The sequence below is a fragment of the Embiotoca jacksoni genome, unplaced genomic scaffold, assembly GCF_022577435.1.
Source record: "Embiotoca jacksoni isolate LCO1_2020_lvr unplaced genomic scaffold, fEmbJac1.0.p SCAF_10, whole genome shotgun sequence".
Taxonomy (NCBI): domain Eukaryota; kingdom Metazoa; phylum Chordata; class Actinopteri; family Embiotocidae; genus Embiotoca; species Embiotoca jacksoni.
In genome coordinates this window covers 10,244,603-10,270,321 of record NW_027185230.1, presented here as the reverse complement: position 1 = coordinate 10,270,321, position 25,719 = coordinate 10,244,603, and the positions used below count along the sequence as shown (strand labels likewise).

Genomic DNA, 25,719 nt, shown 5'->3' with positions numbered 1-25,719 from the left:
GAGACGCGTCTGCTAGATGTAATTAAAGAGACGTTTATAAAGCAGACACATGTGAGTCATGCAGTTTATCTGGCACTCGCAGCACTCACTCAACTCGCATCAGGCCGCCGTCAGAGAGAGGAGCTCCGGCACGCAGCTCAGCATTCGAGTCACGGAGCGTCTGAATGTCAGAAACATGCATATGGGGATTTTTTTTTTTTTTTTTTTTTTTAGAAACGCCGAAGCAGAAAACCATGATTTATTTTACTCAAAATAGTTCCTAAAGACGTAAATACCACAAGAAGTCGAGACTAATCCAGAGCATCGAGCCACAGTGGCTCAACGCAGACTTTACGTATGCTTTTTGGTTTTTTTAAATCACCAAGGCCTAAAAATCTGTCATTTTTAAATGAAATCATGAGAAAAGTTTTCAGTTCTTGCCAAAATAGTTAGATGAGCTGTTCAGTTTAGCGTAAAGACATAAAACATCCTGGTTCTGTTCAAATGTAAGAAAATCCACCTTTAAAACTCACATATCAACATGTTTAGTTTGTTTAAACTGTGTGAAAAAACACAAGTAGAAATAAAAAAATTAAAAAAAAACAGTTGAAGGACAAACAGTAGAACAACAAACAAATTGTAGGCACTTAATTGAGTATTTTCTCTTCATGCCACTTTTTTCTTCCACTCTTCTTTATTTCAGATATAAATATTGCTCTTTTTTTTTTTTTACTCCACTACATCCGTCTGCCAGCTTTACTTACTTTACAAATCAAGATTTTTTACAAACAAAACTCACAAAATGCTGAAAATGCAGAATTATACACCTCCAACAGAAAACAGTTTGTGTTTCTCGTATTATCGTTACACTGCTGCAAGTGACACAAGCCTGACATTCATGATCTGAGGATCAAAAGAGATCTGCTTTTAAACCATCTGAATAATAATAATAAAAAAAAATATCCTGTCTATTACAGGATAAAAGAGATATTTCCACCTGGTCTGAATGTCGTCAAGGTTACAGTGTGGCGTAGCAGCCTGTGTGAAAGTGTGTGCTTTCACTCATTCAGGAGGAAGTACCTGTCCAGCTCATTCAGATTCTGCAGATGAAACACACGCAGCAGGCGAGGCAGCTCGGTCACGACACGCTGCAAACACACGCATAATCATCAGAGCAGCTGACCCGCCTCCGGGAGCGCAGGCAAAAACCCATGCAAGCGCCGCGTCCCTCTCCAGCAGCACGTATCCGCTGCTGCCTTCCGGAATGATCAGTGAAGGCGTCGAGGTTAATTGATTAATCATTTAATTGGTTCAGTTGCCTTTCAGCACAATAATGCTGAATTTGTGCTTCTACAATGTGAGGATTTGTTGTTTTTTAATTCTAAACTCTGCATCTTGGGCTGTTGCACTGTTGGCTGAAAGACGCTGCAGCGATAAATTGATCAAACGGGTCAGTCTGGAAGCAAATTAATTACTACATATTTAGATAAATGATCGATTGTTTGTCATTTTGTGATGTCAGACATTTTCTGGAATCGACAATTTAAATGCGAGGAATGCTGTTTTCCACAGATTTTTGTCTTTGTAGATTAAATATATTTGGTGTTCTTGCCTTTGCTGCAAATCAAACCATTAATCAAAATTAATTGGCACCTTTTCAGAAAATCAACCATAAAAATAATTTTTTGAGGCAACAATGTCAAATATTTCTGCTTCCTGCTTCTCAGATGTCCAAATTTGTTGTTTTTGTGTTTTATGTAACTGAAATTAATCTATTCAGTTTTCTTTGGCAATTGATTTTTGACTTTTTAATTTCGATTCGAGAAATCGAGAAAAGATCCTGTTGAATACGTCTTTTTGAATTTTATACTTATTTATTGCAGCAAATAAATCGTCAGCTATGTAAACATCAAATTTTTCTGGTTCCAGTTTTTCAAAAGAGAATCTGATGCTCTAAAAAAATAGACGAAATGGAGTTAATTCATATTTAAAAATGTATTCTCATAAATCATTTGTAAAATCTTTGTACATTTTCTGTCTTTATTGTCTGGTAAAATAATAGTTAATGAAATACTTACTGATTTACTTTTAGATTACTGAATTCATCTATAGAATAATTTCAGATTTATTGTCAGTTTAGATAAAATTGACACTCTTGGTCCTCCATACATTCCTCCTCTGGGATTTTCAGTGAAACACATGCTGCATTCAAACGCCGTTGTAATTCCTAGTTTTATAAAAAAAAAATAACAAAAATTCCTGAACATCTGTGCTCGCAGAGCTGATTCTGTCTCGGCGTTACACAACGAACGCTCCCTGAAAAGGCAATCAATCTGGTGGGCTGCACGGCCGGCCCCCTGCATCACAACAAACCCTGCCAATCAGGCTTCTGCCTCGTGTGTATCCATGGTAACAGAGCCTCCTCAGTGCAAGGAGAGGAGGAGATGGCGGGGGTGTAGAGCAGAAGAGAAGGAGAGGTGGACGGATGAAGAAGAGGAGGATTGATAGCTTCTCTTATTTCACCGTGAGGATTTCAGAAGCTCCTTCCTGTTCCGAGGAAGAGGAGGAGCAGGAGGAGGAGAAGGAGAAGGAGGAGTAGGGGTGGGGGGGGGGGGGGGGGGGAGGCGAGCAGGCGAGGACCGGCTGACCGCAGAGGAAGGAAGGAAGGAGTGCAGGGATGGGGACTGGACTGGGACTCTGTGGGACTGGAATCGGCGTCGGCCCCTGAGCTCAGAGGATCAGTCTGCGAGGTAAACACTTCTTTAACGTGTGAAATAATGACGGTTAAAACGTGGTGAAAGCAGGTGAGCGACTACGACACGGATGCTGCCTGTTGGACTGACGATCTGCAGGTGGCTGCTGCAGTTCTGTGATTTTTAGACGTGTGCTGGTTTATTTTGTGAGGATGAGAAATGTGCCGTCGCACCGTGTGACTCGCGTGCAAACACATGTCACAGAGAGAAAACGTATTTTCATCTCCAGAATCCTTGAAACAGTCCTCGAACCATCTGGTGGGGGAAAAGAAACGCTCGGTCTCATGCATGATTAAAAACAGAATCACAGCGTGCCCGGGGGGGGCCGATGCAGAAAAATATGCAGGTGTTAGTTTAAAATGTCGAAATTAATGCAAGAAAAAAAAAAATCACCGCATGCTGCAAATCTTCATGAAAACAGATTATGAATGAGTTATTTCTTATAAAAATAATACTAATATCGAACTAATATTCTAGTTCATGGCATTAATTACAAATATGACCAGCTGTGACACCATTTTAATGCAGATACATCTATGAAAACACAAACTTACACTCTGAAACATGTTGTCATGCTGGGTGGTGACGATGTGCTGAGATGTGCTCAGTAGTGTGATAATCAGTGATTATAGGAGTCTTTTGATCATTTCTTATCGCAATATTTTCGAACTGATTTTGATAAAAGAAGCGCCGGGCTGTTTAAAGCAGCAGAAATCGTCCTCGCCGTGCGTTTGTAGACGTCATCTGACTCATCTTGCGTGTCGGCATGTTTCCGCACGTGTTTTAAAAACCTGTGTTGTGATTTCTAACATAAATCCCATCAGGGGATCTCGTTCTCGCAGCACGACTCCTCCGACCGCCAGAGTCGAATCCTCCTGCATCGAACTGTGATGTGGAGCAAAGCGTCAGCCTGTTGCTCGTAAATCTTCTGGTGCACGTCAGAAACATCTGGTTCGTACACTGAGTGTGTAAACACGCTGCTTCTGCATGTTCCCGTGAAGAAGATGATTCATTAGTTATGCATTCTGCTCGAGGATTTAACGTTGATTTGACTTTCATGAATTAAACATGATTTTTACACACAAAAAAAAAAAGGACTTAGGAAACCTCAAACTGCACAGACGGGTTTCCAGTTTACATCACAGATGATATATTTGTCTTTTGCTACAGAAACTATGTCGGATCAAATTAAAGTGCCATAATCTTTTGCCGTGTCTTTGTTGGTAGGCTGGCAACACTACGAGTACGACCTGGACCAATCACGGCTCACGTTGAGTTCCTGAGTCGTCGGGGAGGAGGAGCAAGAAGCTGTCAATCATCTACAGATGCTAGATGACTGCGTTTCGAACATAGACTGTATATAAAACTGGCTTCCAGGTCTGAAAAATGATGCCGATGCAAAAGTGCCTTAAGCTGCAATACCACCGAGTGCCACTAGAGGTTGTCTCCAAAAAGCCACTGGCTCCATAGACTCCCATTCAACTTCTCTCATCAAATACAAAGTAAATAAAATGTCTCCACCAGTTATCTCGGTGTAAGTAGCTAAAATCATTGTTTCTTATTAGTTTTCTGGAGGTCCATCTGAAAATAATCTGTCATTAATTAGAAAATAAGCTTCAAAAGACGTGTTTTTGGGGGCGTGTTTGTTTGATTGACAGGCCTGTGGTGCAGTCAGGTTACAGCTATTGGTGGGCGGGACATAGTATCGTCACGTTTCCAATCAGATCAGTCAGATCCACCGCTCGCTCCTCTCCCAGCTCGTCCAAATATGGTTACTTCCTGCTACAAACCGCTCCGAACTAGCAAGATGGTGACGGACAAAATCTGAACTGGAGGCTTCATAACATTCACAAACCAACAGTTGTCGTCACTTTCTGGTACACTAAATAGTATGGAATAATGTGGAGTACTTACCCAGTCACTTCTGCTTCCAAAAAACCAAGATAGCATCAACCAAAACGCCAGACTGCAGGCATTGAGTCACGGTGGATCGTCACTGCCCCCAGTGGGTCAAAAGGTTACTGCAAGTCTTTGATCTGACGTGTTGTACGTATTCCTGGAAATCTTTGTGTATTGCAAACGTTTGCATTAGTAAACAGTGGATCTTATTTCCACAGGAAAAGTGGTCAGTTTTTAACATTCAGGCTGAAACAGTCACATCGGTCTCTACGGCCGAACTCGGGATTGGCGTACATTTGAGCAGAGTCGGCCCTCAGGAACAAACCGCTGTGTTTAATAGACCAGAGCTGCTTTCCTCTGACTCGGCTGGTACAATTTAGCTGCTGGCCTTCTCGCACAGGACTTTGATGGAAGGCAGCTGGCCGGCAGTCACCCTCTCAGGGGTGCAGATGAGACAGTTACTTTCCCTGCGGAGGCTGCACGAACACTGACCGACTGTGATTTCTGGCTGTGAGCTCAATTAGAAAAGCTTTTCATGTTTTAAAGGCAGCTGCATGATGTCAGTCTTTCTCTTTGATTGTGTTGGTGGTTGTTGACATATTTCCTCGCCATCGTGACATTTCCAAAGAGACCAGGCTTCCTTTCCGATTGTTTTGTCTCTAGTGCCACAATACGAGCTGGCAGCCTCATCAGTTAAATGGATTAAAATGGAGAGCTCGATGTGTTGTGGTTTGTTCTGACTGAAAGAGGCCATCAGCCCAAGGCATCTTTGTTTTGGTTTGAACTGAGTGTTCATCACATTTCCAAAGTAGTCAATGGGAACGGAGCCACATTCAGGCTCCGAGGCTACTTTGCTCTTCGATAAACTCGACGCTCTTAGACTGAAAAATGCATTTGAAGCTTGTGGTTGTCTTCCAAGGGAGAGTCCCGTGTCTTAATGTTGTAGTCTCAGGGATAAATGCTCATCTTATTAGTGAGGAGTGAAATAAAATCTGATTTACTGTGTGAGGGTGGATCAAAAAAGTTCAGAGACTGTTCCTGTTGAGATCTACTGTGATGTTCTGAAGGCCTCTGAGGGTTGTTAGCTGTTTGGTAATTTAGGTTTAGCTGGTTTTGCAATATTTGCAATATTAACGTATACTGTTCTGGAAAACACTCACTTGCAGCATGTTGCAGACACACTGAACAGCATGAACAACTTTTTTGTCGTTGACCGTCATTGCACCCTGAAGGAGTAACATTGGGTCCACAAATGATGTTGCCTTTTCAGGTCTTGTTTTGTCTGAACACCTCTCCAAACATATTCACTCAACAACTGGCATTTTTGCTTTTAAAAAACAAGGATTAATTGATAATTTATTTGATAGTTTCTGGCTAATCATTGCGTCTCCAGTAACTTCCTGCCTGCCCTCCTCTTCGGTTCACTCCTTCAGTTCGTGCTCGTCTTCCTCGGTGGAAGGAGGATGCCGTGTTTGATATGCTGACTCACCCCTCGCGGAGCTGATGGAGGCAATAAAACAAAAAAAACAAAAAAATCCTTCTGCATAAAAAAACCCCAAAAGGCCCGTTTGTCACGCATGGCGCTTTCTGTCTTTCTGTCCACCCATCTTGTGGACGTGTCGGGTTTCATCCGTCTCATGTTTTGCTCGATGGGGATCGCGGAGAGTCTAAATATAGCTGCTCTTCTGTAGGTCAAGGACTCATTCTTCACAGGATTCGGTGAGAAACGCCGCTCCATTTCTCTGCTGTAATTGCATCATTGCTCAGACTCCCTCTGCTCAGTAAATAAGGTCGTACATTAGAGCCTCCGGAGAGCCACTCGGAGCTCAGTGTTCATTCATGGCTGATGGAGACGACTAACTCCTGTTACTGCTGTTTATCACATAGCCTCGTAAATAAGATGAATCTTCAATTTACACTATTAAAAAATTACACTATTGAGCGTCGATACAGTTCAGAGACCACAGGCCGGAGGACCAGACATATAGAAGCCCCTCCATCCATCCGCGTGTTCATGGTGTGTTTCTTTCGTGTCTTTTTGCAGATGTTTTGCATCTCTTTCTGGTTGTTTTGCATCTCTTTCTGGTTATTTTTCATCTCCTTTTGGCTGTTTTGCATCTCTTTTCGGTTGTTTTGCATCTCTCTGGTTGTTTCCTTTCTCTCTGATCATTTTGCACCTCTTATTAGCGTTTTTGTCTCTCTTGGGAGTCGTTTTCTCTCTTTACAGAGGGTTTGCATCCATTTGTGTTCGTTTTGCGTCTCTTTGCAGGTCCATCTCGCTCTCATTATCTGTTGGCATCTTTTTCTGGTTGTTTATTGTCTCTTCCTGGTTGTTTTATTTCTCTCTGATCATTTTGCACCCATTATTGGTGCTTCTGTGTCTCTTGGCAGTCATTTTGTTCCAAAATTCCTAAAATTGCCCATCAATATCAGCATTTTTGCCTCTTTTTGTTTGTTGCTGTTAATGTGCCTTTTTTAGTTTAGTTTTTTTTTTTTTTTTTAAATCAAGAGTGTTTCATTTCCCTCTTCTTGAAGGAAATATCTCTTCAGCTGCTAAACGGAAGTCTTGACCGTACCGCTGTACTCCATGACCTCCATGGTTCATCTGCTGTAGCCGCTTGACCACACATGCACCGCCTAATCATCCACAGATGGAGCAACACCACCTACACACTATTTGACATCAGCTCCTCACTCTGACCTCCTCCTTCTCCTCCTCCTCCTCCTCCTCCTCCTCCTTCTCCTTCTCTCATGCTAAAACAGCATTAGATTTACCGTCTGCCCGCCATCATCTGTCTAAGATTAAGTAGTCATTGTCATGTGACCCTCCTCAGTACACAACTGGTTGCCCTTGTTCTGGCTGCAGCAAGTGGAGGAACGACACAGCAGCTCAGTTTGGAGAGGTGGGCGTCGATGGTGGAGGAAAAGATGGATGGAGTCGAGTTTTTAGGGAGCAGACGAGCTACTTTTCTTCAAATTCAAACTAAATTTAAAGCTACAATTGAAAAGGATTTGATTTAATTGAATTTTGTGCACGTCTTAAAGCTGGCATTTAGTATTTTTAAAGCTGAATTAATATCGTTTCATGATATTTCTGCTGGAGATTTAAACCAAATGAAACATCAAATCATCAATCAGTCGTAAAATGTCTATTTTGGTCTGGAAATTTGAGATCTCTTTGTACTCTGTTTGCATCTCTTTCAGGTTATTTTGTGTATTTGGTTCCTTTTTAAGTCTGTTTATTCTTTAGTTTGTGATTAGTTTAGTTGTTTGTGTCTCTTTGCGATCAAGCTGGTTGTGTCATTTTGTGGTCATTGTGCATCTCTTATTGGCCCATTTTGTGTCTTTTGTGCAGTGACTGAGTTTGCATCCATTTGAGTTCATTTTGCATCTCTTTGCAGTTCAATCTCTCTCGTTATCTGTTTGCATCTCTTCCTGGTTGTTTTTTGTTTTTTGTTGTTTTGTTCCTTTTCTTTTGTTTTGTTCAATAGTTTGCGTCTCTTTACAATCATCTCTCTTTGATTGTTCTGAGTCTCTTGGTGCTTGGTTGAAAGCGTTTGTATGAAAGCTGAAAAAAAAAAAAGACAAAAAAATAGTAACAATTAAAACTGTGTCTGTCTGAAAGTAGCTAGAGCAAAAGAAAAAAATCCATCCACTTAAAAAAAGGAGGATATATCGTGTTTCTGCTGTCCTCTAGTGTTTAAGCAGTTTAAAAGACTCATTAAGGATACAAAGAATATAAACAGCATATTTGATAAACTGATTTTTTTATTTACATTTTTTTTTAGTAAAAACTAGTAAATTTAGGTGTTAATTAGAATAAAAAGTAAAATATTTCCCATGAAGCAGAATAATAACACAGCAGGTCAATTGAAATACTGAAATACCTATGCTTACATATTAGTAAGATCCTTGAATAAACGTACTTTCCTCCGCTGCGGTGAAGCGTAGGAATTTAAAGGCGACACTGACCCCATCTTGGCTGCATCTTTGGCGTATAGGCGAACTTGGGAATTAGGTTGCTGGGGGATTTCAGGGCTGTTGCTGGGTCAATGGATTACCTTGTAACAGATCTGCTGGAGGGCTGAGTGGAGGACTCGCACAGGATGTATTGGCTCGTGCATGGGGGGGGGGTTTAATCCTCGAGAAAAACATGCTAACAACTCCTCTGGGTGGTGAGCAGCGCTGCCGGCTGACCGGACGGATGCGTGTCTCCCTCCTTCTGAAGGTCTGCTGTCGTCTCTCCTCTCTCAGGTGCGAGTAATGCGGCGTCCCGTCCGTCGCTGTGTGGACATGCTGCTCGGATAGCGGACCGAGAGGAGCGTCTACCCTCCCACACTGCTTCCCCCCCCACGGAGTCGGCTCGATCCAAGCACAGCCATGCTGATCAAGGAGTACCGGATCCCCATGCCGATGAGCGTGGAGGAGTACCGCATCGCTCAGCTCTACATGATCCAGGTGAGCGGCTTCATCACTCACTGTGTTTGTGTTATGTTCCCCCGGTTCCACTCTGACCTGTCGTCACCGGGAACCAGGACCCAGAGTCTGGTAATGATGAGATCTGACTTCATTTTATTGTGCTAAGTCAACAAACCCCCCTAAAACAATGCGGTTCAGCTGTTCTGTTACTCTTCATCACAAGAAATGTAACTTCCTCAAAGCACAAAGGAGTTTTACAACATAAATATTATATCAAATACCTTCCGTCTGGACGGTCAATAACCAAGTGTTTTTCCAACTCGTGCTGCGAATCCGGTCAGAGTTCAGGTTATATAGAGGTCAGGAGTTTAAGGTGCCATCGTGTCGATCTGCAGCAGAACAGAAGACACGGCTGCAGGGTCACCGCGCGGTTCTGCAGACCAGATGGTGCTCCAGATGCCCTCCGGTCCCGTTTCCTCTCATAATTTTGTGCAAAACTCAAATATGAGCCACAAATCAAGCAGCTTTACTGTCAGAAAAATGTTTCAGTTCATAAAACACAACACAGAACACATAAATATGATGAGCAGAAAGCAAAAATACAGTAAAAGGAAGACAAAAGGCAGCCTCATTGTGGTGTTATATATATTATTATGATGTATCCGCCTCTTGTTTTTGTGTGTTAGCTCTTCTTTTACATATTTAAGACCAGTGGGCCGGATCAAATCCGTTGTTCGTCATATCCAGATTGTATCCGGATGATTTTTGAAAGTCTGAACAGCAAAAAAAAATCCCACATGAAACCGGATCCAAAACAAATTTGGAGGTTTGAAAAGCAATTCCGACCCGTCTCAGTCCAGACGCTCTGCTGGCTCCTAACTGTCAGACAGTTTAGGTTTTGGGACACAACAGTCCGTGGACAGACGCCCGAATAAAACCGTCTGCTGGCACTTGCCATCCACGTCAGAAAAAGCCACGTCAGAAAAAGCCGCATCAGCCCAGCGTAGCTACGCGACGTTGCCACGGCAACCAACGCAGATAGGTTGATGATGATGATGTCTTGAAAACGCACTAAATCCGATCCGCTCGCTTGTGAACGACAGCGCGGACCGTCTGTCTCGAAGATCTGATCTGGGAAACAAATCCAATTCGAACAAAGCTTCTGAGACGCTCCTCGTCTTCTCGCAGATTTTCTGACGGCGGGACTTTTTTGCTGACTGGAGTGTTTTATTAGTGATTTCTATATCGGCGATGAAGCATCACAGCTTGATGTATTGATCCTCTGATGGTGCGATTACTTTTGGAGCCCATCCAGTTTCCACACATTGTTTCAGAGCTGCGGAGTCTTCTTAGAAACCTTCAGTCCAGTCGTGATCAGATCCTCTTTACGCAGAACTGACTTCTGACACTTTCACTGAGGTTCAGCTGCCATTTGTTTTCTGCTGGAAATTTGAGGCCTGGCTAGACTTCTAACAGATGATTACCGACTGCAGGTTGATTGACCTGAGCGAACGTCTGATAAGTTGATTAAATCCATCTGATGTGAACGCTGCTTTAGCAGAAGGATACAACTTGGGGAAACCTGACCTTTAGTAGAAAGGAGTTAACACGATCGATATCACATATCTGCTGCGGTTTGATTGATTAACTGGAAACAGTAGCAGAATCAGAAAAACAAAAAAATTATTTCATGGAATGAAGATGCTCTTTTTTGTGTCCTCGGACTTCAGATGTGTGGACAGAGAGACACATCTGCTTGGATAATGCACTGTACTGCACACAAACACACACACTCTGCCGGACCCCTCCTCGCGCTGCAGCGTCACAGCTGGGCGCCGGTTGCCATGGTAACCGGTGACATCAGCTGCAGCGTGGCAGCTGCTGCCATCATTTTGTTTGTGAGGCGGTCGAGACGAGAGCAAGAGAGAGTGAGAGAGAGAGAGAGAGAGAGAGAGACATGAGGGTGCAGTCAGCATCGCCATGACAACATTGTATCTGCAGCTCTTAATGCCGTTACACACAGTTAGAAGCGTCATTCACGTTTCCCGGGGTGGACATAATAACATGAACACCTCACGTTATGATACAGTACAGAAAGAAAAGAAGAAATTTAGCTGCAACAATTTAAAAAGAAATATCAAAAATCTGAAACAGATGCTGCTGCAAATACTCACTAGAAAATCAAATGTTTAGGTCGTCACTGAGAGTCTAAAAGAAAAATGAAAACTAAGTAATTCTCTCTTAAACATTCATGGAGAGAAGTCTTTTGTTATTCTTTCTATGGGATTTGTTGACAATAATAGAAATTACCAACACGATTTAAACTACACCAAACCACATAGGATGTATAAAAACAAACAAAGTGATTATTTGTAGAATTTGAAACTCTAAAACCTGCCTTATTCTGCTGGTGGTGCTACAGGAAAGGTGAGAGGATCACCAAAATCCACAGGGTTCATTGTCTGGGTAACGTCAATATCTGTACCAATTTTTGTGCCAATCCATCCAGTAGTTGTTGAATATTTGCTACTTTATTTATTACTTTAAGCACAATGCTAACAATGGTATGCTACTTTTGTCACAGTAGCAGTGCTAATATGCTGACGTTCAGCAGGCGTAATCTGCTTAACAGTTAGCATGTAGGCCTGCTATCATTTCCGAATTAGCACTCATACTTAGTGCTAATAAACTGAGACTCCTGCAAATGTCATGAGTTTTGCAGGTATTTTGTTATAAAACAAAAGCACAAAATAGAAAGGCGATAACCCAATTTGGACTAAATTTTCCAAATATCATGGCAATCCATCCAGTCGTGATTTCTCTTAAACTCAAAACATCGACCTGCTGGTGGTGCTACTAGGAAAAGTCAGAGGATCACCAACGTCTGTAGACTTCTTCTATTAGCAATGAATGTCTGTGCCAACATTTTTTCTAATCCATCCAGTAGTTGTTCAGATATTTCACTCAGGACCAAAGCAGTGGATGGCACTGCCATCCGCAGGCCGACATTTTGGCTAAAAGGAACCTCTGCTTTCTTTTTTTAGACTTTACTTTTTATAATTTTGTCCTCGTGCTGTTGTCGCAGCGTGTGAGCTCCCGATGCCTTTTTGTTTTACTCCAGCAGCACCCTGACAGTTTGAAACGCGGCTGTTGTCTGTTGCCAGGTTCAAACTGAAAGCAGGGGATTTGACAAATGTCGGAACCGAGTCGGCTTACGAGACCTCTGAGCAGCCAGTGATAACATTTGATGCATTAGGTACTGCTGTGGCTCCAGAGGGCCCGAGGACGGGAGTTATGTACCCCTGGTTCATGCTAACCTTGTGGTGTCACATAAATTATTCAGGGGCAGCTCAGCCTGGCAGAAACGAGACCCTCAGCAAAGCCAGGCCCATTATAATTCAGCAGACGTGGTCCACAGAGTGTCCGCTCAAGCTGGTGGCACTTCTCAAATTGGACACGGGCTCTTTTCTGTGCATCCTCTCCTCGTCTTTCTTTGGGCCTGTTAACTATTCAGACCGTCCTCTTCCTCTCTGCAAAGTGACTGAAGCTTTTTAACCCTCTAAAATCAAGATTTCTCTTCTTTTTTTTTTTTTTCCTTTAAGTGGCTTACAGATAACACTAACAGTATCACATGTACAGTGTATTCTGTGGCACTTTGTTTGCGTCGAATGAACGCCGTGTTTTTATGGCTGGTTTAATCATAAATGTCCAACTATTCAGCCAGACATATTTGGTATATTTGCAAACTTTGAGAGGTCCCTTAGAATTTATAATAAAGTAGAGGTGGTTTATCAAGGTAGGCAGGTTAAAATATTTCATTTATTTCGTCACATCTTTTTCTTGAACAATTCTAGTCCTTGAAAACTAGATCACTAGTTCGGACTCTTATGTAGATCCTCAGCTGTTTCCCATGTCACACCCATGGTTTTTTTTTTTTAGCACATTCAAGGACTTTTTGTCTCATTAAAGATTTTTTTTTGTCTAAATTGAGGGTCTAAGGATAGAAAATGTCGTTTGCTGTAGAGATTGTAAAGCTGCCTGAGGCAACTGTGATTTGTGATATTCACTTGACTTGACAGCTCTGTATTTTTTTGTCAGAAGCTATTTCCAAGAAAGCTTTTTGGAAGTAATTATTTAGGATGGTACTTATTTGAAAATCTGAAGTTTCTTGAAGGAACATCATAGTTTAAGCCAAAAAAAATATATGTGTCATGTTATATTTTGATAAGAATTTGCCAAGAATCAATTGGGATTGATTAGTTCGTCGTGTCCTTTTTGAACACTGCCTTTTCCCCTAGAACTGGCTGCTAATTACAAATTTATTTCCTGGAAACTTATCAGGAAATTAGTGGTAAAACTTCTCTGAAAGCACTCACATGTAAATTGAAGTGTTTCCAAGAGGTTCTGCTTTTTATTCTCAGTCTTTCTTCGTCGCATGCATATTTTTCCATGAAGCTGGATTTTAGCTGTGACCTGAATCTATCTTCTTTAATTTTAAATGGCTGAGTGGGATGATTGCAGCAACCATCAGATGGATTGGCATGAAATTTGATACAAATATTTACGTTGGTAAGAGGTTGAATCAACGTGAATTTGATGATCCCCTGATTTTTTTTATTCAGTGTCACCAGCCTGTCAAACGTTTTTCTCCCTGAGCCATCATGAGGACCCTTCAGCTGTCTAGTCTTGGTGAGTCTGTGTTCACTGCAGCCTCAGATTTCAATTCTTGGCTGAAACCCGACGTGGTTTTCTGCTGCTGCGGTCCATCCACCTCAGGGTTGGACTTGTTGTGAGTCTAAGCTGCTTTTCATCTTAGCACAGTTGTAAAGAGTGCTTATGCCACTTAGCGTAGCCTTTCTGCCAAGTCAAGCCGGTCCAACCTTTGACCTTTCTCATGAGCAAAGTTTCCAAAAAGGTTTCCACCCACGGAACTGTTGCTTACTAGAAAGTTGTTTTGGGGGTATTTTCTCCACCTTTCTGAGTAACTAAAGACTGTTGGGGTAAAAATCCACGAGATTGTGATCGTGATCCTGAAGAGCAGTTTTGAAGTGCAGGTCTGCGTATATCTAGCTGTCACCATCTTGGCGGTTCCTTACTCTATCTTACTCCTGGCTGATCCAAAAATGGGCTGCATTAGCTCCAGAGACCAAAACTGTTTTCTGTCCCAGGCTGGAAACATGTATATTTCTGCTGTAAAGTTTTAACGTGGTGGTTTGTGGGGACTGACTCGCTTCTGGAGCCTCAAGTGGTCATTCGAGGAACTGCAGCTTTTAGCACTTCCTCATTGACTTCTGTTTTCATCCCCGGAGGTCGCCGCTTGGTTTTCCTGCTAGCGCAGCTGTGCACGCAGCGCCGACATGTACCGGAGCTTGTAGTCGCTCCTCTTTTAAAATCCACTCAACAAAATAACAATCAGCAGCCAGACGATATTGTTTGCAGAGAACAAACGAAGGTGGTTAATGATCAGGAAGCTAACGGTACTGTTGACGTTCGCAATAATTGCACATATAAGCAAAACAGCATATTAAGATAACCTCTTGTCTAGATGCCTCTTGTTTCCTGATTTTGAAGAAAGCCAAACACCACAGCAAACACATTTCATCAGCAGCTGCCGCGTCCTCGGCTCACAAAAGCCTTCATGTTGGTTGCTCTTGACAGCTGTTTTCGAGCGAAGCAGCAGAGAGCGAACTGAAGGTTACATTACAATGAGGCGGGCACACGAACACTTCTGTCTGCACCGTAGTGCACTGACAGTCTGGGTTGTCTTCGACAGTTTGCTTTGCAAGAGAACAACAACTTTCAGACTCAACATTTGCCAGAATCCTTGTTTTTGTTCTCAAACGTCCGTACAGTCGACACTGGCTCGTTGCTCCGGGCTCCGAGATGTGTGTTATTAATACAGATCTCTCGGCAGAAGCGACGCACACACGAGGAGGGGTAATTTAAGGCCCTCAGCTCCTCGCCTAAATTACATTACCTGCTAGATTACAGCAATTTTCCAGCTGTTTGCCTCCTCTGACCTTCATTACTGATACGGCCTCCCTAAAGTCTTCAGCGGAGGGCGCGCCGTGTTCAATCTGAGCTCTCATTGTTGACCCCGAGCACCCCACTCCTGCTGTTAATAATGATCACGGTGATTTGTATTCACGCGGCGCTCTTTCTTGACCCGCAGCACTTTAGAACGGAAGGGATAAGATAGCGTTTCAATCATCGCCTGGAAACCAGAGTGTGGTAACGGTACAGTCGTTCACGCTGATTCAGCAATAACGTTAGCAGTGTAATAAAACTGCAGTCCATTAGGTCGGTTATGCTTTGAACATCTGTTTGCATCAAAAGTCTTTTAATGGATGAAATCTGAGGCCGACTGATGGCTGAAATGTACAGTCGACACCTTTTTTAGACATTTCACTGCAGAATTTATATTTTTACTTGTGATGCTATTGGATGCATTTTGCAAATGAAAAAAGTACTGCAAAAAGTTTGTGACAAATTTTTGGGGAACAGAGAGAAGTCACAGGGAGGCAAATCCAGCGAGAACAGGTGGTGGGGAGCTACAATTGTGTTGTTGAGGGTGACAAACTCTCCTGTTTTCAATTTGCTGTGAGCGGGCGTATTCTCATGTTGGAGAACCCTGTTGCCATGGCGCCACAGTTCAGGTGGTTTGTGTTATCTCGATTTCAAAAGACGCAGTAAGCAACAGGTAACTGAAACAAACTGACAAAGAGGGAAAATGAGAACACAGACTAAATACAGCAGGGAGGGAAGTACACCGAGGGACAGGTGAAACTAATCAGGGGGCCAACAATCACAGGAAGGACAGGAAGGGAAACAAAGACACAAAACCCAGACTGACCTGAAGACTACAAAGCAGAAAAAAAGTCCAAACCATAACAGAACCTCAGAAGGTCCCAGTAGAACTCGGTGTTGACAGTCTGACCCTGGGGGACGAATTCACAGTTGCACAACCTTGCCTATGTCAAAGAAAAACCCACCTGATGTCTCCTGACCTGACGCGTCTTCTTCGGTCTCTAACAGTGAAGCTCCGCCCCTCTTAAAACGGGAATGTCACTCAGAACACCTCGCCCCGCTCGTCGCTTCATCTCCGTAGACTTTCTGAAGCATTTCAAGGGTCACTGTTGACCATTACCAGAATTTGACCCAAAATTGTCCTCGGAGAAATCTCAGTTTTCACACCCGTACCACTGTTCATTATAGCATGTGTAACTCGGGTGCTAATTTTGATTAAGTGATGAAACTTGGGAGTACTTACTCACGAAGGTTACAGCCTCTCGTCACTGTGCTGCACACTGTTTGGGCGTAACAGGAGCAGTCCCGTAACTTTTTGAGCTACTCTCGTGTTGTACAACTGAACAACAGGAAGCCGTGACAGTGGAATAAAATATAAGAAAATCAGCACAGTTCCCATATTTTCAACATTTCCCTTATTAAATTTACCACTAATCAAACTGCATGTTAATAGGTTAATTGGTGAATATTTCCACATCTGACTGAAAGGCTCTCCAGACACTGAAAGGCTGATATTTGGGCTCCTCCACCGGATCCCGGAGGGGTGAGATAGTTCATGTGCTCCTGCTGCCGCTGACCGTCACAATCTAAATGGGGAGCCTCTTAAGGAGATGTAGGTTTTTTTATCCATCGATGCTGTAATCCCAGGCTCCCGCCGAGGAACAACAGGCTTAATGCAACAAGAGTCGGTCTTATGGGATCTGGAGGCTTCAACCACCTGGCGCCTTTTATTGGAGGAAGTCACGTGACAGTCAGGGACAGAAAGGGAAACTGATGGTTCCGGGTTGGAATCCGGGCCTGGGCCTTTCTGTGTGGAGTTTGCATGTTCTCCCTGTGCCAGCGTGGCTTCTCTCCGGGGACATCCAGCTTCCTCCCACCGTCGAGGAACGGCTGCATCTCAGGTTAATTGGTGATTCTACAAATTGCCCCCTGGGCTTGAATGAGAGCGTGAATGGGCTTTCCGTCTATCTCAGTGTCGGCCCTGTCATATACTGGCGACCTGTGCGGGTGTATCCTGCCTTCGCCCAAAAGTGAGCTGGGATAGGTTCCAGCCTATCCAGTGACCCTATTCAGGATAAAGCGGGTAAAGATAATGGATGGACGGACTTTTCATTAAATTTTGTTTTACAAGTGATACTGACAAAATGAATTTAAAGAAACATCTTGTCTGCTCAAGTTCATCCAGCAAAACAACCCAAACATCCTGCTAAAGCAATAAAATGATTTTTTTTTTTTAAAAACTAGAAAATTCGTGAATAAATTAATTCAGAGGATCTAAAGAAAATCAGATTTAGAGATGTAGATAAATAAGATGGGGACTGACTGAAAGAATTCAAAGACCAGGTTGTTGGTTTTTTTTCGTGTCAAAGCTTTCTTTTCTTTCCGCCTCATCACTTTGTCTCTGCTTCATCATCCATTGAGCGCTGTGAAGGTCGGACACAGACCCGGGTGAGATACAGGAGTGCTGTGTAAGGCGAGCAGGGCTTTAATTGGAAAAGGAAAAGAAAGCAGGACGGGAGGATGAGTGTCAGGAGAGCAGGCTGAGTCCGGGTGAAGCTGGGTGGACACGTCAGCAGGTTTTAACCACTTTCTCTCCCTCCTCTGCGTCAACGCCGCCAGCGGTGATTTATTAACGTGTGAAACAAGTTGTTCATCATCCAAAAAACAAGATATTGAAATTATACAAGCTACTAATATATACAATTAGAAGTTTAGCACCATATGTTCATCTAAACTTTCTTACTTTTACATATGAGCTGGAAATTTGTTGTGGAAACCACATAACGTGAATTTTAATAATTTTGTAGGCTCGCTAACAAACAAAATATTAGCTTGACAGACCTGCTGGTGCGAAGCTGTTTTTATAGTACAGCTTATATTAAAACACAGATTTTTTTTTTTGTATCTTTTATTATCAAAAATTGGCAACATTATCAAAAATAAAAGCATATATACAGAAAACTATTTACATTAAGGCAAAAAATATAAAGAAACACAATCTGTTCAAGGACTATATATTTTTGTTTCAAAACAAAATAAATGCAAAAGAATTTTCTGAAATTGAAACAATAAAACTAAACAACATAAACCAGAGAATAAAAACCAAAAATACACACTCACAAAAGAGAAACCACCAAAATAGAAATGACTCAGTGGAGTCACAAAAGGCGACTGGGAATAGTGTTACATGAGAAAGTGGAAATAAACAAGAACAAAAAACCGATAAAACACACTGAATTAGACCATAAATCAAAGATAGGGCAGAAACGCTTGTGCTTTTTGTAGTAAAAATGGAAGTACATCATGATCAGATTTATGAACAATTTATAAACAAAAAGTTAGTTTTTTGGTTATTATAAGATTAATTTTAAACTTTGGATACATGGTGTATAAATTAAATTAAAGGCGCATCCATAACCACAAAATGACATGACAATGACATCATCAGAATTTGATCAATTTGATAACAATATTTGTATTCAGATTTATTGAAGTTAATTATCAGGCTAATTTGGAGGTTAGCCGGCAGAAGTGTCTGGTGCTCTTCCTATTGAGCATGCTCAGTTTGCAGAGAGATTTAACCGGTGGTGATGAAGAGCTTAACGAGCGTTGTGTGAACTCGTTTGGCTTTAATGTAACAAACTTTCATTTAAATATAAAAGTCGCGCACTGTTCCCTTAAATAATTAAAACCAGCACTTCTTCCGCTGCTGACAAAGGGCAGGACACAACATTACGCAACCTCAAGTTTCTATTCTTACTTTTTGATGACATCTCTCTCCCCACCCCCACCCCCCGCTTTCCCTCCCCTCTTTCCTCTCCCCCTTCTTGCCGCCTTGCAGAAAAAGAGCAGAGAGGAGAGCTGCGGCGAGGGCAGCGGCGTAGAGATCCTGGAGAACAAGCCTTACAAGGACGGGCCCGGCGGCTCGGGTCAGTACACTCACAAGGTGTACCACATCGGCAAGCACATCCCGTCCTGGTTCTGTGCCATCCTGCCGCAGGCCGCCCTTCGGGTGGAGGAGGAGTCCTGGAACGCGTACCCGTACACACGGACCCGGTGAGGGGACGGGACGAGCGCTGTACAGTTATTAAACAGGATGAAAGATATTTCCTGGTTCTCCGTGTCAACACATTACATCCCATCACGTGGTTTCAGACAGCCGGTGTTATGTAAAGTAGAAACAGCAGCCTTACAGTAATAAAATGCTGTTAATGGTTTTTATTAGATTCATAAATTTGAAGAGTAAAATAACATTTCCTTCATTCTGCTGATGTAGACTGTTTTTTCTTTTTTTTTTGGACCGATTTCAGCTGAATGATCACAGACTGTATTCACTGGCTGCCAAATTATAAAATCCTCTCGATGACTTCATTTCTTTAAAACATTCGATCCAACTACTTTCTCAGACAGACAACATTTTATGTGCTTTTATTTGGCTTCGTCGATTCTCAGAGATTAGACTTGCGGCACTTCCCATAATGTTTTAAAGCTCCTATAAGGGAAAAGTGGCCACTTTTCTGTGGATGTCCATTCAGTATGGATAGTAAATGTAGTCAGTTGAACCAGTAGTTTTCTCAGTTCTGAGAAAGTTTAATTTTCCTCAAACACTGTATATAAAACACGCTCCGAGCCTTCGTGATATCTCCCATGTTTGCTGATGAATGGTTTTAAAACTCAGTTCCACGTGTCTCCGTCTTGGCAGTTCCCCGACTCAGCCATACTCCCGACAGAGATGGAGCATGTTGCTGAAATATATATATAAATAATCGACTGGCAATTCTTGTGAATTACCGCAATTTTACTGCAAACTAATCACTTAAAACTGCAAATTAGAACGCAATTTTTTTGAAAAGTTGTTCCAAAATCAAACATTTTCTAAACGCAACAATCACAAATTAACGGGCCAACTGTGACGGCACCAACTTGTCACTCAAAGAAGCCCCGACCTTAATTATCCAGAACTTTAAGCCTTGATACAATTTAAGAAACGGGTGAGTTATATACAAATTCGTCATGAATGGGGAAAATTTGCCATAAAGACCGTAACTGTTTTTTGTACCAGGCTGTAAACGTGTTTATTTCTGCTGTAAAGTTTTAACGTGGGGGTCTTCCAGGACTGACTCAGGTTTTTGCCTTTGTTTTGTCCCACTCATGATTCAACCCACAAAAATATTCAGTTATATGTCACTTCAAGAAAATAAAAGGAGCTAATTATCATATTTCGGAGACTGGAGCCAAAAGCAAAGGCGTTTTCTTTATTCACTAATACACTAAAGATTGGTTGGATGGTTTATTCTTTTGATTATTCTAATTTCTTTGCCATAATATCATATCTTTTTTTAATTACATTTCAGTTTGTTTTTTTTCTTCCTCAGGTATACGTGTCCCTTCGTAGAGAAATTCTCCATCGACATTGAGACGTATTATAAACCAGATACAGGAAATCAGGTGGACGTCTTCAATATGTCGTCTGCTGAGAAGAGACAGAGGACTGTAGGTGAGTTTAACACCGTCGTGGGCTGTGGGATCTCCCGGCATCTCGTCACGAGGGGGCTCACAGTCTGAATTTAAACTGTGGTGTTGGGAGTGAAAATGCAGACGAAGGGGATCCAGGCGGAGCAGTGTGAGAGCTGGTGTTCAGCCTCTGCATACTAAAATTCACCGGGGTGCAGGAAAAATGTGCAGTCTGCTCCACGCAATACCACCAGGGGCGGATTACATAAAAGACAGGCATCCTATTTGTGTTCCTCTCGTAGACCCCATAGACATCGTCAAGGACTACATCCCCCCCCATGAGTACCTGGTGGAAGAAGACCCCAAGCTGTACCAGTCGGTCAAGACCAAACGGGGTCCGCTGTCCGAGGACTGGATCGAGGAGATCAACCAGAGTACCGGCCAGAGCGCCGTCATGTGTGCTTACAAGCTCTGCAAGGTGGAGTTCAGATACTGGGGCATGCAGTCCAAGATCGAACGCTTCATCCACGACGTGGGTAAGTGTGGGAGGCGGTGTGTGTGGGAGGGGGAGGGGGAGGGTCTGTTTGTCTTTATTTGTGAGAGAGACTTCACAGGTAACCTGAAAAATCAAGAATAATCCTGAAAAGTCACTGAACACCCTGAAAAAGTTTGAAATAATCCTGACATGTTGGAGCTGAGACTAGTAAATTAAAAAACTTGAAAATAGTCGATGACCCTGAAAATGGCGAAAATAATCCAGTAAATTCAGAGGCATTCATGACTTTGATCGTTCATTGTGCAAGCAGGTGAAAAAAGAAAACATCTAATCTGACAATGACCACAACCGTATATATTTTTTTTAAATTCAATCCACTTTTTCTGATTTATGTCACAGAGTCGTGACTCATTCCCACAAAACTCAGTACATCCTCGTTTCCGTCCCCGCAGGCCTCCGTAAAGTGATGGTTCGAGCCCACCGGCAGGCGTGGTGCTGGCAGGACGAGTGGTACGGCCTCACCATCGAGGACATCCGGCAGCTGGAGCTGGAGACTCAGCTGGCGTTGGCGAAGAAGATGGCCCAGTACAGCCTGAACGAGGAGGGGGGAGCGGAGACCAACTCTGTGAGCCAGGAGCAGGAGCAGGAGACGGAGGGCTCGACCACGGAGACGGAGGGAGGCGGAGGGAAGCTCGGAGATTCACTGGAGACGCGAGGGGAGCTCACCAAGCAGTGGTCCACGTCGTCCAAGTCGTCCAACAGGTCATCGAAGAGAGGAGGTGAGGACGGTTTCTACCTCGTTTACTGACTTTTTAAATACTTTTTTTTTTTAACGGAATAGAAGAGGTTTTTCTCCTGTGCTGTTTGCATGCGTATCTTGTAATTTTTGCCAGTATTTTTCAACCTGGAAGAAGGCCAGAACAAGTAATACACCTGTCTGTCCACTAGAGGACAGCGTGTCACGTTTGGACGGCATGAAAAGTAAGATACGTTATGTTTAAGCACCAAAACCACATTGGTTAAGTTTAGGAACAAATTATGGTTTGGGTTAAAACAAGTAATTCTACATATGTGACATTGCGTATGTCATTTAAGTTACTTAATGTGTGATTTTTAGGTTTAATACATTACGGTATGTTAAGAACTTGCTTAGGTTTCTTAAGGACCTTGGTCTCCAGGGTGAAGGTCATGGGTTTGATCCACCCGACCTGCGTCTCTACCAAGCGGAAATCAACCGTGACGTTTGTGAACGGCCATTATGAAGCGTCGGGTTCGGCATTTTGCCCGTCGCCATCTTTTTATTTTGGAGCCAGAAGTGACCATATTTAGACAAGATGGGGAGGAGCGGGCAACAAATCTGACTCAATCCCTATCGAGCTACAAAACACCACCGATAGTGGAAACCTGACTGCACCGCAGGCCTGTCAATCAAACAGACACGCCCCCAAGAATACCACTTTTTGAGGAAAGAAAACTAATAAGAAGGAGCGACTTTAACCATAACGACCTGTGGAGCCAAACTCTTGTGGCACTCGGTGGTATTGCAGTTTATGACTCTTCCATGTTGGCCTCACTTATCAGACCCAGAAGCTATGTCCACTTTTACATACAGTCTGTGGTGTTTGCTTGACATCATCACTCTTTATACTTCACATGACCTCCCCCTTCGACACCAGTTGTTTGTGCCGATAATTTTTACGCCTCGGCGAGTCAAAATGTGACACTGACACGCCATCCTCTGGTGACACGCACTTTTCCAGTATTTCACATATTGTTCACACCATAATCTTTACATGAAGGTCAGATACCGTAAGTTCATTTTCATTTCTTCATTAAAATATGTTTTTTCGTGTGTGTGCAGGGAGCCCGTCTCACCAGAGCATCTCAGAGTGGAGGATGCAGAGCATCGCCCGCGACTCAGAGGACAGCACGGACGATGAGTTCTTCGACGCTCACGGTAACATCATCATCATCATCATCATCTTCATCTTCTTACAACGCACTGTTAAAAGATCAGAAGCCAATAGATTCAAGGTTTTAAAAGGAGCCAAACTATTTAATTTAAATTGAAATGTGTTTATTTTTGCATGTAAAATCACACTAAAGATGAGATTTATCACTTTATCTTCTGTGTGTCTTTCAGAGGACTTTTCTGATAACGAGGACATGTTTTCCAAAAAGATCACCAAGTGGAACTCAAACGATCTCATGGACAACATAGAAACAATAGAGGTGGACGAAGCACAAGGTAGGCTTCTCTCCAAATGTTAATTTATATTTATACAAAAAGCAGTGTCCCCCTTCTGCAGCGCCCCCTGGTGTGTGGACACCAGGGCTTTAAAGGTTTTTTTTTATGGGAAAAAAGTTGCATAAAAAGCCAAGACTAAAGTCTGCATTGTACAAGTAAAAGTTTCAAAGTTATTGGCAACTTAAAAGCTACAAAAAAATTAATTTCAAAGCGCCCATTAAAAGTAAAAAGCTTTCATTCAAACTCAGAATTTTAAACAAGTCTTAACTCAAACTGCACTTAAAGGATCAAAAATAAAAGTTCTAAAAATGGCGCCTGTGAGTGATGCATTATGATTTATTAGATTTTTGGCTGCATTTAGGTTTAACCTGCTTCTTACATGTAAAACAAGTTGATCCTTAACCAGAACTAACAAATTATATCATACACATATTTTTAATTATTAGCAGCTTATCAGTTATAAAAACATGAATTTAGAAGTTTATAGGTGCTACTTTTGTTTTTGACTTAATAAAAGTATTTTCCAAATTCTTTTACTTCTATTAAAACCGAGTATATTTTGTATACTTTTAAATTTCAACCTGAAATTTGTCACACTGTTGGACAAAATGTGTGGGAACCTGGAAATGTCAAATTTAAAGAGTTTTATAGTTTATATTTTAGCAGGTTTGCTGTAAAACACAACCCAAAAACAGTGCAAATATATATATATGTATATATATATATATTTCTTTTCTTTTTTTTTTTAAAAGAAAATTGGGTTTTCAATGTCTTGTATTTTCATGGAAATAAATAAATGGAAGTAATTTATGCTTATGTATTTTATTATACAAGTGTTGTCTTCATTTTAAGCCATTATCCCTGTTCCTGTGATGTTTACATGAGACGTTATCGAGGTTTAAAAAAAAAGGAATATGTAAAATTGTGCTTGAAACAGAGACTGGAGAAAGGCGTAAAAGAGAACCGGGATCTACATCACCTTTGTGCAGCGATAAATGAAGCATGTGATCATAGTTATACAGTTTAAGTCATCTTTTTTTAGTCATTGAATATCAGCTTAGTGAGTGAATTAATTATGTTTTCACAGAAACTCTGTATCAGGAGTCGGGCGGCGAGTACGCTGTCATGAGCAATGAGGAGACGCAGATGGAGGTACCGTTTCTTTTCATATTTTCTCATTTCTTTCCTGTCTCTCATACACCAACAGTTCTTAATTAAATAGCCTGTAGATAACACTCCTCTGAAATTACCTCTCAGTCACACTGACAGTGAAGTGAAATTAGGATCCGGTATCTGCTGATGCTACTGTGGTGAAAGTAAAACTCCTCAGCTGGGTTTTATTTCACCAGAGCCAGAAGATTAGAGGTTCTTGCTCTTCACGTTTGGTGTTGTGTCCGAAAAAAAAAAGAACACTTGAGTCTGTCAGGTTTTCTTGAAAAGTAAATGTAAGCGTAGCCAGCCGAGCATGAAGCGTTGTAGTGCACAGTTTGTCGAACAGAAGAGTTGAACTCTAACTGCTTCTATTTCCAATTTATGCCGCATTTCATGAGGAAACAATGTACTTTCTCGTCATTTTATAGAAGAATATTTTACATTTTATTACATATTATTTTATGAGCTTTCTCTTGCCTGCAGGACTGTTCGTCTCAGCAGTGTCTCCAGCCGTCCAAAATCCATGTCCTCATTCTAGTCCTGCATGGAGGGAACATCCTGGACACCGGCTCTGGTATAGCAGCAACCTGACCCCGTAGCAATATTATGAAAGTCACACTTATTATATTCTCTATGCCATGCATTTATTTGATTGTTGATTAATTAACCTTCTTTTAATTTTATTTTTTTGAGATGAATACAGTATTTATCCTGTAACTTTTAGTAAAAAAGTAGGAAAAATCTAAGGTTTTTAGAGCTCAAAGTAAAATTGTCAATTTGTTTCTTATTTATTTCACAACACAAAAGAGAGGAAGCAAATCCATACTTGTTAGAGGCTTAAATTTGGTATTTTTCCTTCAAGCATTTTAAACAGGAAATTATTTCAGTAATAAACCCTCTCGAAGCGTCACAAGATATGCCCGACGAATAAAGATAGATAACAAACTAAAATTACAATAATGATAAACTTTATCAAATATATTGCACCTTTCAAAACTGAGATACAAAGGGCAGTTGTACAAAATACAATACAGTGATGCAAAATACCACTAAATTTATATTTTATCATAATTGACCATTATCTTATCTTGCCATAAAATAGCTATACATATATTTTGGGGGGGAAATAACACTTATAAATGTTCACAAATACTACAAAACAGAAATAACAAACAAACTCTGGTGGTTAGTTTGAGCCTAAAGCTAAGGCATGTAGCTATACATTTAAAGATTAAATATTAAGCTCGTTCATTAGTTCAAATGTACAAATAAAGGGGAAGAAGCAATGTAGG

At 41.7% G+C, this 25,719-nt stretch overlaps 1 protein-coding gene across 3 annotated transcripts in view; it reads left to right on the top strand.

Annotated features, from left to right (window-relative positions):
• The window catches only part of LOC138207895 (membrane-associated phosphatidylinositol transfer protein 2-like), a 51,369-nt gene that overhangs the window by 10,006 nt on the left and 15,644 nt on the right, over nt 1-25,719 (top strand). For 2 of the 3 annotated variants that reach the window (XM_069165485.1, XM_069165469.1), the window contains exons 1-10: nt 2,601-2,729; nt 8,886-9,089; nt 18,919-19,133; nt 20,453-20,574; nt 20,834-21,067; nt 21,480-21,806; nt 22,889-22,984; nt 23,171-23,275; nt 24,363-24,427; nt 24,911-25,001. In XM_069165485.1, coding sequence (XP_069021586.1) covers nt 9,012-9,089; nt 18,919-19,133; nt 20,453-20,574; nt 20,834-21,067; nt 21,480-21,806; nt 22,889-22,984; nt 23,171-23,275; nt 24,363-24,427; nt 24,911-25,001 — 1,333 coding nt within the window. In that variant the 5' untranslated portion in view covers nt 2,601-2,729; nt 8,886-9,011. Of the gene's footprint in view, nt 1-2,600; nt 2,730-8,885; nt 9,090-18,918; nt 19,134-20,452; nt 20,575-20,833; nt 21,068-21,479; nt 21,807-22,888; nt 22,985-23,170; nt 23,276-24,362; nt 24,428-24,910; nt 25,002-25,719 lie in introns of those variants that run through there. The other variant, XM_069165477.1, reaches the window with a different exon arrangement.